Source organism: Dendrobates tinctorius, unplaced genomic scaffold, assembly GCF_039654945.1.
Source record: "Dendrobates tinctorius isolate UK_male_01 unplaced genomic scaffold, ASM3965494v1 ptg000003l, whole genome shotgun sequence".
In the NCBI taxonomy this organism is placed as follows: domain Eukaryota; kingdom Metazoa; phylum Chordata; class Amphibia; order Anura; family Dendrobatidae; genus Dendrobates; species Dendrobates tinctorius.
In genome coordinates, this window is record NW_027361671.1 from 58,680,100 (window position 1) to 58,693,963 (window position 13,864).

The following is a 13,864-nucleotide window of genomic DNA, read 5'->3' on the forward strand; positions in this document are numbered from 1 at the left end:
AGACCCTTAGCAGAGTGCAAATATGGTGTATGTGGTGTCCGCTTATAGACACATATGATGTTAAATAACACCTGAAAGAGGATTGTAAAATTGTTTATTTTCCAAAGCTAGCAATTTGCTAAATTCTTCTTGGGATAAGCGGAGCCAAGATGACAGGTAAGTTAGGACACACTCATAGCACTGACTGAAGCCAAGACAGAATAAGCCAACATTTAAATCCATTCATATTTTAGGACATAACTGTAGTACTTGTGTGGCTTTATGCGAGTTTTGCTTGTTAAAACAACATATTGCAGTTTTTAGCAAAACACCCTCACAATGGACAACTGTCAAATCACCTAACACACTCATAATTGTGTATTTGCCAATTGTAATTCTTTTGCTAAAACCACAGTTGATATTTTATCCCTTTACGGGATTTGCTCCCAAACTGGGTTTGATTATGTGGTCTGTGGCAACTGGCAATTTCTCAATATGCAAGGGCATAATAAAGTTCCTCTGTTCAGAAGAACAAACTTGAAACTTGGAGCTCCACCAGAAGAGTTCAAACTGTGGATGAGGCTTGTCAGTTGACTCGGTTGGTGAGGTCATCGGGGCAATTAAATAACCCCATGAACAATTACGGTGGACTACATTGAATTAGTAAAAAAAAATATTATATAACTAAAAAAAGTCTAAACTTTTCTTTTCTTTTATCTCCACCATGGATCATAGCTCATTGTAGGATCCATGAAGGCATAAATGGACTTCAACCTCTAAGAGTAGGAGCATAGACTAGAGTTGGGAACTATTGGGAGTTATATATCATCTCCAGCTATTTTGTAAATTTGAATGCAATATATCACTCGGATGCATTCAATGGATTGGTACACCTACTATAAATCAAAAAAACGCTTACAGTTCTTGAGAAGAGACCTTGCTTGCTGTACCAGGCAGCAATTAACTTTTTACTCATATGGTACGAAGCTTTCATCACTCAGCTGAAGACCTGTCATCATTCGTTTCCTGTCATGAATCTTCACTGTCCAGTCTTTCAGAAAGCAATTACTTTTCTAGGCAGCACAATTAGACTGGGGTTTGGAAGTGTCAGTATGAAGAAACTAAGCAGAGCTTATACTATAAGGGGCACTGATCTGATGCCCATCTGCATTTTCACTTTGCAGCCCAATAGGGAGGCTCTGTCTTCTGTTCTTGAGTCAAAGGTTGATGAATAGCCATCTGCAATGCTAGCAGAACAGACAAGGCGGCCACAGGTGTCCATGTTAACTTCTGCGAGTTCCCCTTGCACATACCACTTGTGTTTCAAATGACATGGGCAGCAGGTGATGAAATCAGCAGAGGCAAGAAATTATTGTACGGAAACATCTGCGACAGGCGATGAGATAGATGGCTTGTATTCTGGAAATAATGCTGCTGCCGAAAATAAAAAAATCCAAACCAGTAGAACAGGAGCAACTTCTTGGGATTTGTTACATGCATTAATTGTAATGAACGAGAATGAAGCGGTGACAAGGGGAGTTAGAGTAGTCACTGCTTGGCACAGTTATTGGAAAGCCAGCTGCGTTCTCCTCACTGCTACAAGCAGAGGATGGTGGAGGAGTAGGAGAAAATATGATTTTCTAACATAGCATCGCAGATAAACAAAGGACTGTAAAAGACAGAAGCACACACTGTATCTGTTTGTAAAATAATTTGTCTATTCATTGCAGGAACAGGTGGCCGTGGTTATTCCCGCTCTCCAAAACAAGGGACAATGCGACTCGGACAATCCAAATAATAACAAATTCTAGTGAATTATTTCAAACATTTAAAGAGGTTTTCAGAAAATTTTCCTTTTTATGGTATTTATAAATTAGCTGCTTTATTCATAATAAATCACACTTATGTACTGGGCCCCCACTAGATATGTAGTCACGCGCACATGTCCTTCAATCTCGTCACGTGATTATGTTACTTGCGAAAATCACATGGAGGCAATAGGAAACATGCATATTACTGCAAGGGACCTCAGGATTTACCCCATCTGATATACTGTATATCACAAAAGTGAGTACACCCCTCACATTTTTGTAAATATTGTATTATATTTTTTCATGGGACAACACTGAAGATACACTGTGATACAATGTAAAGTAGTCAGTGTACAGCTTGTATAACAGCGTAAATTTGGTGTGCCCTCTAAATAACTCAACGCACAGCCATTAAAGTCTAAACCGCTGGCAACAAAAGTCAGTACACCCCTAAGTGAAAATGGTCAAATTGTGCCCACAGTGTCAATATTTTGTGTGGCCACTATTATTTTCAAGCAATGTCTTAACTCTCTTGAGCATGGAGTTCACTAGAGCTTCACAGTTTGCAACTGGAATCCTCTTCCACTCCTCCACAACAACATCACAGAGCTGGTGGTTGTTAGAGACCTTGCGCTCCTCCACCTTCCTTTCAAGGATGTCCCACAGATGCTCAATAGGGTTTAGGTCTGGAGACATCTTTGGTCAGTTCAACACCTTTACCCTCAGTTTCATTAGCAAGGCAGTGGTCGTCATGGAGGTGTTTTTGGGGTCGTTATCAAATTAGAATATTGCCCTTCGGCCTTGTTTCCGAAGGGAGGGGATTATGTTCTGCTTCAGTATAACACTGTACGTGTTGACATTCATGGTTCCCTCAATGAACTGTAGCTCCACACAGCCAGCAGCACTCATGCAGCAATAAACCATGACACTTCCACTACCATCCTTGACTGTAGGCAAGACACACTTGTCTTTGTACTCCTCACTTGGTTGTCACCACACACGCTGAACCAAATAGGTTAGTCTTGGTCTCATAAAACCACAGAACATGGCTCCAGTAATCCATGTCCTCAGTCTGCTTGTCTTGCGCAAACTGTTTGAAGGCTTCCTTGTGCATCATGTTCTGGGAAGACAGCCATGCAGACTAATTTGATGCAGTGTGTGGCATATGGTCTGAGCACTTACAGGCAGCACTCATACATCTATTTTGAAAAGACAACCTCTGCATTTGGCGCTAAGCACATATACTCAACTTCTTTGGTACACCATGGGCAAAAACTGTTCTGAGTGTAATATGTTTTGTTAAACCACTGTATGGTCTTGGCTACCATGCTGCAGCTCAGTTTTAGGGTGTTGGCAATCTTCTTATAGCCTAGGCCATTTTTTTTTGTTGAGCAAAAATTATTTTATTCAGATCCACAGAGAATGGTTTGCCATGAGGTGCCATGTTGAATTTCCAATGACCAGTGTGAGAGAGAGTGAGCTCGATAACACCAAATTTAACACACCTGTTCCCCATTCACACCTGATCCTTTGTAACACTAATGAGTCACATGACACTGGGTAGGGAAAATCGCTAATTGGGCACAAATTGGTCATTTTCACTTAGGGGTGTATTCATTTTGCTGCCAGCAGTTTAGACATTAATGGCACACCACATTTACACTGTTATACAAGCTGTACCCTGACTACTTTATATTGTATCAAAGTGTCATATCTTCTCTATAGACCCATGAAAAGATATCATAAAATATTTACTTAAATGTAAGGGGTGTACTCACTTTTTTGCGATATACATGTATATAGGAGCCTCTTTGGATTTCCATTATCTGATATATGTGGGAACCTCTTAGGATTTCCACCATGTGATACATATGGGAGCCTCTCAACTCTCCCTCACCAGATGATGTTGAAGGAAAGAAAAATATGTTATGTTGAATTGTTTCACCATTTTTTTTTTCAGGAGAGTTAAGATAACTCCAGGCATTTTTGACTGTGGCTTAATCCCCTCTTCCTATTGAGAACTAATGAATGTTCAGCCAATAGTTTGGCAGTCAACTAATGAAGGTGTATGGGCAGTCTTAGCTATGGTTTGCTACCATGTTTCCCCAAAAATTAGACCTACACCAAAAATAAGCCGGAGCATGATTTAACAGGATTTTTGGACTATGCTTAAAATATAAGCCCTACTCCAAAAACACGCTCTAGTTAGAGTCAGGGCCAGCATTAGAGGAGGCCAACTGAGCAACTGCCCAGGTCCCCCACTTTCTTAGGAGCCCACAGCATTTCTATTCCAAGTATAAGACTGCTTCAGGACCTTTAGTGACGTTACGGTCATGTGACTATATTGTCTTCAACAGTCCTTTAACCATGGGAGTCTAGAGGAACTGAAAAGGAAACATGTTAGTATATACCATGTGTGCAGTGTGTGTATATACATGTGTATATATGTGCAGTGTGTGATGACATGATTATATATTTTTTTTAATTTGGATTTTTTTTTGTTCAAGAATAAATGTGAGTTGTTGTTCATGGAAAAAAAAACAAGTCATTCCCTGAAAATAAGCCATAAAGGCCTAATCCATCTTTCAGAGCAAAAAAATAATGTCTTATTTTCGAGGAAACATGGTATTGTTGCACAGACAAAAACTATGATAACTTGTCAGCGTATCTGTATCTTAATACGTATAAGGTGTCAGAAAGAAAATATCACAGTGCCACGAGTCTATGGTGCTGGCTTATCCACTCTATGATTGTGACAGATCACATTATATTATTTAGTGCTATCACCACTAAATTTATTTTTTGGGAGGGCACATGAAATCATATCAATACAAGCTGTTCATGGCAGCCACAGTTTCATGATCACCACAAATCTAACGCGGCTTGGTAAAATCTGATTGATTTTGCTGTTTGATGTGACAATAAATTTGCAACAGCATCATCAAAAAAGTATTCATGCGTTTCCATGCACCCTCAGTGATTAAAATATCCTGAGATGGTAGCGGTGAAATTACCATCTTAAAAAATCGAGATGATTTTGTGATACTCTGTAATGAGAAGCCTTTGCTATAAATGTCTTTGTGTAGCCACCCAGTGTCAGTCATGTGCATCCCATAATGGGTTTTCCCAGCATGTCAAGCTACTGTATTGAATTTGTTTGTGAGAAGTCGGAGTCCTTAAAAGATCCTTGGGTCATCCTTAGACACAGTCACTATACATTTGATGGAGTTGTTTCGCTCCATAACTGAGCACTTCCAGTTGGTACTGCCACCAGGAAAAGCTGATCGTTAGTGGTGCAGTGGTGCCAGGTGTCACACTCCCACTAACCGGATATTGATGACCTGTTCAAGGAATAGGTCATCAATGTAAAATTCCCAGACAACCCCTTTAACCAAATTCTGGTAAAGGTAAAGGTGGACACTTGGGCACATTTTACATAGACATTTTCGGAATACTTCTTATCTCACTGAATGCTTCTCTTACAATTCACATTAAACGTGTGAAGTTCTTTGATTTCGTAAACTTCTAATAAGCCGATTTAAATCAGCACGCTCTCATATCTAAAAGCAATAAAATTCCCAATTATCATATTAGGATGTTAATTTAAACAGTGATAGAAGATAATTTTAATAAGTCCTTTGAATGCCGAAGAATCTGTAGATGTTCTCACATAGGATGTAAACATTGAGCTGCCGAACCCCACTACTAAGGAAGATCATCACTGAATCAGACAGCCCCCCAACCACTAATTCATTGTCAAGGCCTGGAGCAGCAACATACAAATAAGAGGGGCAATAAGAAATTCCAGCTTGTACAGGTGTAGTCGTCGCTTGTGCAGCACTCCAGCTGATATACCATTTACTTTTATTAACATATATCATAGAGAATTGGATCATGTCTACAGAGGCTCATTATAGAAAGAGTATACACCAAAAAATGTGACCACAACTGTAATGCAGGCCAATCTGATGTCTATGTTGTATTTCTACAAGTCTGTTGCTACGTTCCCCAGATACATAAACTGTAAGCCCTTGTGGGCAGGGTCCTCTCTCCTTCTGTATTTGGGTGTGTCTTGTATTGCTCATGTTTATTGTACTTGTCTATATCTGCCCCTTTTCACATGTAAAGCGCCATGGAATAAATGGCACTATAAAAATGTATAATAATAATAAGTAATGTCAGATTTACCTGTCATGCACACATCCCTTTTACCTGTTGGGTCTCACTGAATTGGTATTTTAACTAGGTGGGTTAAATCTGCCACCAAATATGAGCCTCCTTGTAAATGGTTATATAGCATTACTTTCTCTAGTAGGCATGTTAAAGTTTTGGATACCCCTGTCGCACCCATGCATGAAGAAGGTTGTGAGGTCAGACAGATGTCTCCCCAACTGAGCTGTAGATAATGTTGTAGGGGGTGGCCTGACCTATGGACCTGTCAGATGTGGAAAGAACATCTAAAAGATGATGTGCACTATGTTTTATTATATGTGTATGGATAACAGCTGGAAATTAGCACAGGACGATGTAGTACTGGGTTTTGGCCACAAGATGGACACAGAGAGCAGTAAGAAAAGGACTCAATAACAGCCTTAGGCTAGGGAAATCACAGAGTTATGGTAGGCAGAGTCACGGGACTGGGAAGGGCATTTACAGAAGGAGGAAATAAAAAGGAAGGAGAATCCCAGGGGAGGGCAGACACCCAGGAGGAGGAGAGAAGCGAGAAGAGCTTGGGAGAGGACAGAGGAAAGAAAAGCTCAGGAGAGATAGAAGAGAGAGAGATGGTCATTTGGAGAGGGGGGTGGCCCGAAGAAGACAGCTGCAGGACAGGATGGCAGAGACTAACGGAGGCCTTGGGTACCGTACGGCTGGACACCGAAGAGTGAGTAAGTGTTACAGGGGGCAGACTCGGTTGGGGGAAGCGCTGTGGCTGTGGGTCTAATTCCAGCCACAGCAAAGCAACCCGGAGGGTTAACACCCATAAGAGTAGGAGGAGGTGATGGGTACCTGGGCCTGGGACCAGCAGCTGTCGTGTCGGCTGTGGATGTCAAGAGAACACCCAATAAAGTTGGACCTGATTGAACAGATTTCTGCATCCGTCTCCAGTCTGTTCCGCAGCCGAAAGGGACAACCCCCCAGTCGGACCACGTACTACAATGTCTGAAAAGAATATGGGTCATTTTTGGTCATTGGTCATGCTCTAGATATTTCATTTTTACTGTGTTTTTTTTTCCAACAGGGTTGGACAAATGCTAAGGATAACACATTTTTTGATTACATGTGAAAAAAATACCAGAAGTTGAAACTGTGCCATGGCCTATAGTTAAGGTCCATTTACACTGCAAGAATAACATGAATAGCAGCAGTGGTGAATTCATCACTTAATAAGAATACCCAATCAAAAAAGGATAGCAGCAAGGGAATATGGTAGCAATAAAACATAACTTTTATTCTAATGCTAAGAAAATAGTGTAGTACACTCAATACTTTAAAAGCACAGATATGAGAATAAAATACTGCTATCTCTACATGGGTTAGTAGGAACAATTTAGAGTTAGAATATATATTTTTCCTCAATAGGAGGCAAGTGATCGGCTAAACGAGATCAAATTAGTGTGTTTCCAGTATATTTTGATCAATCGGACAATCGTAGTCACTGGCATCAATGTCCAATAGGTCAGACTTAGTAAACGGACAAAAAAAGAGTCTAGTATCTGAGATTACAGTATCTACAATAATCCAAGGTTTGAGTCCAATGAGAAATATATCGTTAAAAAGGTTAGCGTTTTAGCACACAGTTACCAGTGGTCCTACAATGTGCTATTGACTTAAATGTACATATTTTTAGTGACCACAATGGTGGGTTTACAATACTTTTTAGAATTATTTAAATAAATTAGGACGTCCTCACCCATTCATGGTTGATCGCTGGTGGTCTCTGCACTCTCCATGGGACACACAAGGGGCATAAAGGGAGAGCGCAGGGCCAACTGCTATAAGATTTAGTGGTGGACTGCCCTTGTCAGGTTGGGAGCATAAAAAAGGGTACTAGACTAGTGCATATAACAGGGATTCATAGAGGTAGAACCCAACACCTCTCTCTCTGGATGTCTGCACAGTACCACCCTAGATGCCAGACTGCCAGCAATCAACTTTAAATAGGTGATGACATTCCAAATTATTCATAAAAAACTATAAAGTAAACCCACCATTGTGGTCACTAAAAATCTGTCCATCAATGACACACTGAAGGACCACTGTCAACCGTGTGCTAATACTAACCATTTTAATGATATATTTCTCTTGGGACTCAACCCTGGGATTATTGCATATACTGTAACCTCGTACTGCAGTGAATCCAGGATTAATAACTGAGCACCCTTCTTTGTCCATTCATTAAATCTGACCTATTGGACAGTGAGACCAGTGACTACGATTGACCAATTGATCAAAACATACTTGAAATACTCTAGTTTCATCTCGCTTAGCCGGTCACTCACCTCCCATTGAGGAAAAATATATATTCTAACTCTAAATTGTTCCTACTAACCCATGTAGCGATACTTATATTATATTCTTATATCTGTGCTTTTTAAGTATTGAGTGTACCACACAATTTTATTTGCATTAGAATAAAAGTTATGTTTTTTAATACCATATATCCTTGCTGCTATCCCAAGAAGAAAAAAAGAACAAGCGTTACTAGGAAAGCTCACTCACAATAATTTTACATAGTCTAAAAGGCTGCTGTTCACCTGAGCATTCCACTCGTTCGTCGGGTGAAATGATCTTTTATGCTAAAAAGATCACCTTTTTGACTAGCGCATAGTCATCCGGCAGAAATTGGATAGACCCTTAAACTAATATAGATTTTTGAGTTTGCATCCTAAGCCAGTCTGACAGGTGGAAACAGGATGTTAAATGACTGCCGATCAGCAAACAATCAGCTGACCATTTACTGCCTCAGTTAGGACTTTTACCGACACACAACAAAACACTGAAATTACTGCACTTAAATTTGTAACATACCCATATTTAACATTGAAATCAAGAAAAAGTACAATATGAAGACTTACCCTGTAATTTCTACAGGCAGGATTAAAAGCATTTGTTCCACAGACAAACAATGTTTCTTCATCCCTTTTAAGTAGAACCTTTATGAAATTATGACATTCATCCTATAGACAAGGTAAAATGCATTTAGATATTAGCCAACAGCACAAAAGCTAATGATTTATCTACGCCACGATAGTTTCACTAAAAGTTCATTTAGACGAGCTGGCAACTTGCGAAAGCGCATTTGTTAGAACACTCATTCCCATTTATCCTCACGTATAAACAAGTCGGCAATCCGTTGTCGAATGAGCAAAACACTTGTTCTTCAAGTGATCAAATTCTTTACAAAGGTATAAAAAGTCATTGTTATCGGCAGCACATCGTCTGTAGTAAACAGGGAATATGTGCCTACAACATAGTGCTGTATGGGGACAAAACAATGTTTTTTTTACAACCCAACAAAAAAAACTCAGTAAATGACTTCTTATAAAATTATTATTATTATTATTATTATTATTATTATTATTATTATTATTTATATAGCACCATTGATTCCATGGTGCTGTACATGAGAAGAGGTTACATACAAATTACAGATATCACTTACAGTAAACAAACTAACAATCACAGACTGATACAGAGTGGAGAGAGGACCCTGCCCTTTATATAAAATGATATATAGTTGATTGTCACTTGATTGTCAAAGTAGGTCATCCATAAGTAAACCCTAATGGGATGCTAAATAGTCACTAAAGGTACTGTCACACTTAGCGATGCACCAGCGATCCCGACCAGCGATATGACCCGGTCAGGATCGCTGGTACATCGCTAAGTGGTCGCTAGCGATCTGCCACACAGGCAGATCTCACCAGCGACATCGCAGGGGTCGGGGGTTGCTACTTACCTGTCAGACGAGGTGATCCTGATGTCCTCACGCCCGCGTCCACGCGTCGCTCGTCGTCACAGCAGGAAGCCCAGCAGGAAGCTGATGACGAGAAATGGTCCAGGACGTTCTCGCGCGATCAGCGATAACCAGCGGGGGAGCGGTCGGAGGTAAGTATCAGACATAGCGATATCGCTAGCAATATCGCTATAACGTCACGAAAACCAGTGACGTTATAGCGATATCGTTTAGTGTGACGGGGCCTTTAGTGCAGCTGCTCAAGGATTCCATCAACTTAAAGGTTATCCAGCGTGTACATTTCAATACAAAACTAGCTGCGGATGTTATAGAACAAACAAAAGTAACACTGCTCACCTATTCTTTTCCCGGTGACCCAGCATTAACACTCCAGCCATGTTTCTGGTCTTTAGTTGACATGGTGCCACAGTGATAACATACCCCAATTCTGCCATTACACTCTGCAATCGGAGCTTTATGCCGACTGCATGTAAACCTAAACCAGGATCATCAGCACTGGATTATCATGGGAAAGTGTTGGTGAGTAGTGTTCCTTGTGTTGTGTTAAAACATCTTCAGCTGTTTTTTTTTTTTCTTAAATTCGAAGTGAACAATGCATAATTAGCTGCAAAACCTTTGTATAAGATATTGTATTATATTTTAATAGTCAGCCACATACTATATTATCTCATAATGGTAGGTTTGAAATTGCCTCTTCTCACTTTTTTAATCTTTTTTTTTTATTTAAAGAAGTTGAGGGATGACTTCCCATTAGTGATGAGCGAGTATACTCGTTGCTCGGGTTTTTCCGAGCATGCTCTGGTGGTCTCTGAGTATTTTGGCGTGCTCGGAGATTTAGTTTCTGTCGCCATAGCAGCATGATTTGCGACTGCTAGACAGGCTGATTACATGTGAGGAATGCCTGTTTGTTAAGGAATCTCCAGGTGTATTCAGGCTGTCCAGCAGCCACAAATCATGCAGCTGAGGCGATGAAAACTAAATCTCCAAGCACACCAAAATACTCGAAGGTCACCCGAGCAACGAGTATACTCGCTCATCACTACTTCCCATATTGAATTGGTAATATTTTGTAATACACCGTTTTCTTTAATTTCAGCTATCTACAGGGGCAAATGCCTTTCTTACACTCTTGTAAAAGATTCATTTTACATAATATTTTACAGTAAACATCCAAATGAAAGTCACTGAGTTAATTGAAAAAGCAATTACCACTGGAGCAGTGTGTGCCGTGATCCATAGCACATTACGGGCAGCGACCACGGATAACTGTCTAAGGGGTAACTCTTGGTGTCAGAGAAAGAAACGGAGACTGCCTACCTTATGCTTCCCCTTCATTCTGCAGGTGTCTACATCCGGCTGTTTAGATTTCCATGTCAGTTTCTGCAAAGATCAGGAAAGAGAAAATCAATTAGAGCCCCTAAGGCAGTGATGTCTTTTGATTTTTAATGTCAGAGTTGAAGTGAGGAATCAAGCGTCAGGATACAAGTTTATGTGTTGCATCTGTCTCCCTTATGATTAATTGTCATCTATGTAAAGTAGTATAGAATATGATCTTTAAAATGTCGGCCGTGTCTCGTCTGACAGGTGCATAGACATCATGGTAATCCTCCAGAGCATGCCTATGGGACTTCATTCATATACACAAGCCTCTTCTTACATTCTTTACTGGCTATGACATATTTACTGTTCTAGATGAACGTGTCAATGTTAACACACTATTGCAGATTCAAGATCCAGCACCAAAGGTTGCATTACAATGTAAAGAGGCCAAGGACTGATGTATATCAAGGGGAAGGATTATTAAAGTTCTTCAGTTCGCCATGGGCATAACAGCATGCTAATGAAGCATGCAGCTCTTGCAGGCCGTATAGAAATCCCTGGATAGACTTTCGCGCCATCAGCATAATAAAATTGATAGAAGCATAAAGTTGAAAAAAGAAATGCTCAGCATTCCAAAAGCAGATTCTGAGTGCTTTGATGTAAGCTCTGGCACTAAAGCTAGGAGTACGACACCTACTGTATGCATATTCAGGAGATTCTTAAAAGGTCTTAGTTAGCAAACACACACATACAGCCTCTTCCGTGACCACATAGAAGTAGTTGGCTTTATAGGAGCACATCAGCACTTTGCAATCATTAGGTGGCACAGACTCCTAGTTAGGCTTGGACTGGCACACAGGAGAACAGGAGAATGCACCGGTGGGCCCCTATGCAAGCATAAGCCACTGACTCCAATATGAGCACTAGTTGGCCAATATATTATTTCACTTAGTACAGACAAAAGCAGCATTTCATCATTCATTCAACCAGCTACCTAGTTTATTTTTATATAGAAGGAGACATATTTTTGTGAAAGACGGTAATAAAATATTTGCATAAAGCTGAAAATTGGACCCCCCCAAGTCAAGGGTATTGTTAGGTCATTGCCACCCCAGTCCGACACTGCTCCTAGTGATTAGTACTACAACCTTTTGCAAAAGAACAATGGTTTGAATTGGGCAAGGGTTGTATTTTTTTTATGAAGTTTTGTTCTTTTCTTCCCATATTGGTACCAACACGTAAAGCTAAGCTTTAAATAAAGAAGCTAGTATATGTTACTACCGCCTGTATAATGGCTAAAACTTTTCAATGCAGCAAATATAGTGCCAAAAATGAAGTGTGGCACACTTAGGGATTAATGCTCCAGAACAGAGAAGTGTGCAGGCTTTGTGCATATGACTTTGCCTTTTACATGAGATCTAGGTGTGTGGCATAGGTGACAAATTAATTAAGAGTCTGGCTATTAATGTGGTAGAGCAAAAACAGAAAGGAAGTCAAAATGGCAGAGCCTGAGGAAGGGGTAAGTCCAATCCGAAAATGCACATATGTACTGGAATGAAACTTTTGGATCTGCTCAAAGAAATTCTGGCACAATTCATGACTAAGTAGCATCTCGTTAGTCTGTTCTAATCTGGTTTTGTTGCTCCAAACCATATTTCTCCTTTAAATACTTTTGTAGTACGAAGGATTAGAACAGGTGGAATCGCGTGGTGTCAGACCACAGAATGATAGTCTTATGCAAAACAGAGAAATATCATCCGGCCTGTCTGATGCAAATAACCAACAGGTTACCCAAAGTAAAATGTACTTCACTGAATGCTTAGACCAGGATTAGAGAGCGCGCGGCTTGCCTTTGGGATTAGTTGCCTACATCACATTTTGCTTAAAATATTTTATTCAGTCAAATACATGAAACGATCCAGGCAAAGTTTATACGTGGCATCTTCAATCTTGTGTAAATGTGAGATGGGTATAAAATTAACAATCTGCTCATTTCTTTGAACTTTCTGAGTGTTTTTTTTAGAATTACATGTCCTGCCTCCTGTTGATTGAGCAGACATTTTTCTCTAATGCCTTCACTGTGAAAAATGCTGCTGTTCAAACGAGAAAGGCCCCGATTCAACATAGTCTTTGGCCTGATTTTTGTATTGTTTTGTGTTTTGAGCCTTTTTTTAGTCAATTACTCTATTTGTGCCTTTTTTAAAGTATATTTTATGTGTGCTCTCTCTTTCTCTCTCAATTCCATAGGTTTTTGACAGATTCATCAATTGTAACTTTTTTAATAGTCACAAATTTTAGCGAAATTCCAGTCAGTCCTCCCTAGTGTATTTTTGAATATGCCAGTATTTTGACAGAATTTTTGCACCATTTGTGAAATGTACTGCTTTTGCTGTCAAAAAGTCGCAAAAAAAGTCAATGAATCGTATCTGCCATTGTGAAGAAGCTCCAAAAATAACAACTGAAAACATAAGACAAAAAATAAAAGCAACTTAAAAAGATGATTACTTTGTTCACAACAAGGCACAATTGTGCACATACCCTGTTGCATTCCATAGACTCTATGTAATACTTTATTTGCCCTGTAGAGGCACTGCAGATAAAGTGAACACTTGTTGACAGGACCCCCTCACATTCTGTAGTAAATTAATGGGAATCTGCCAGTAGCAGCTTATTTTTACCACCTTCCTGCTATATTATTAGCTCATTATTAACCTCGATTCTTGGAAGGAAAATAGTATTGTCAAAAGTGAATGAGATACCAATAACAATTTTGGTG

General features: G+C 39.8%; 1 protein-coding gene across 6 annotated transcripts in view; it reads right to left on the reverse strand.

Moving 5' to 3' along the window:
* The window catches only part of SEMA6A (semaphorin 6A), a 322,215-nt gene that overhangs the window by 176,112 nt on the left and 132,239 nt on the right, over positions 1-13,864 (reverse strand). For all 6 annotated transcript variants that reach the window (XM_073553966.1, XM_073553999.1, XM_073553967.1 and 3 more), the window contains exons 5-6: positions 11,086-11,148; positions 8,867-8,968 (exon numbers count right to left, since the gene is read on the reverse strand). In XM_073553966.1, coding sequence (XP_073410067.1) covers positions 8,867-8,968; positions 11,086-11,148 — 165 coding nt within the window. The remainder of the gene's footprint in view (positions 1-8,866; positions 8,969-11,085; positions 11,149-13,864) is intronic.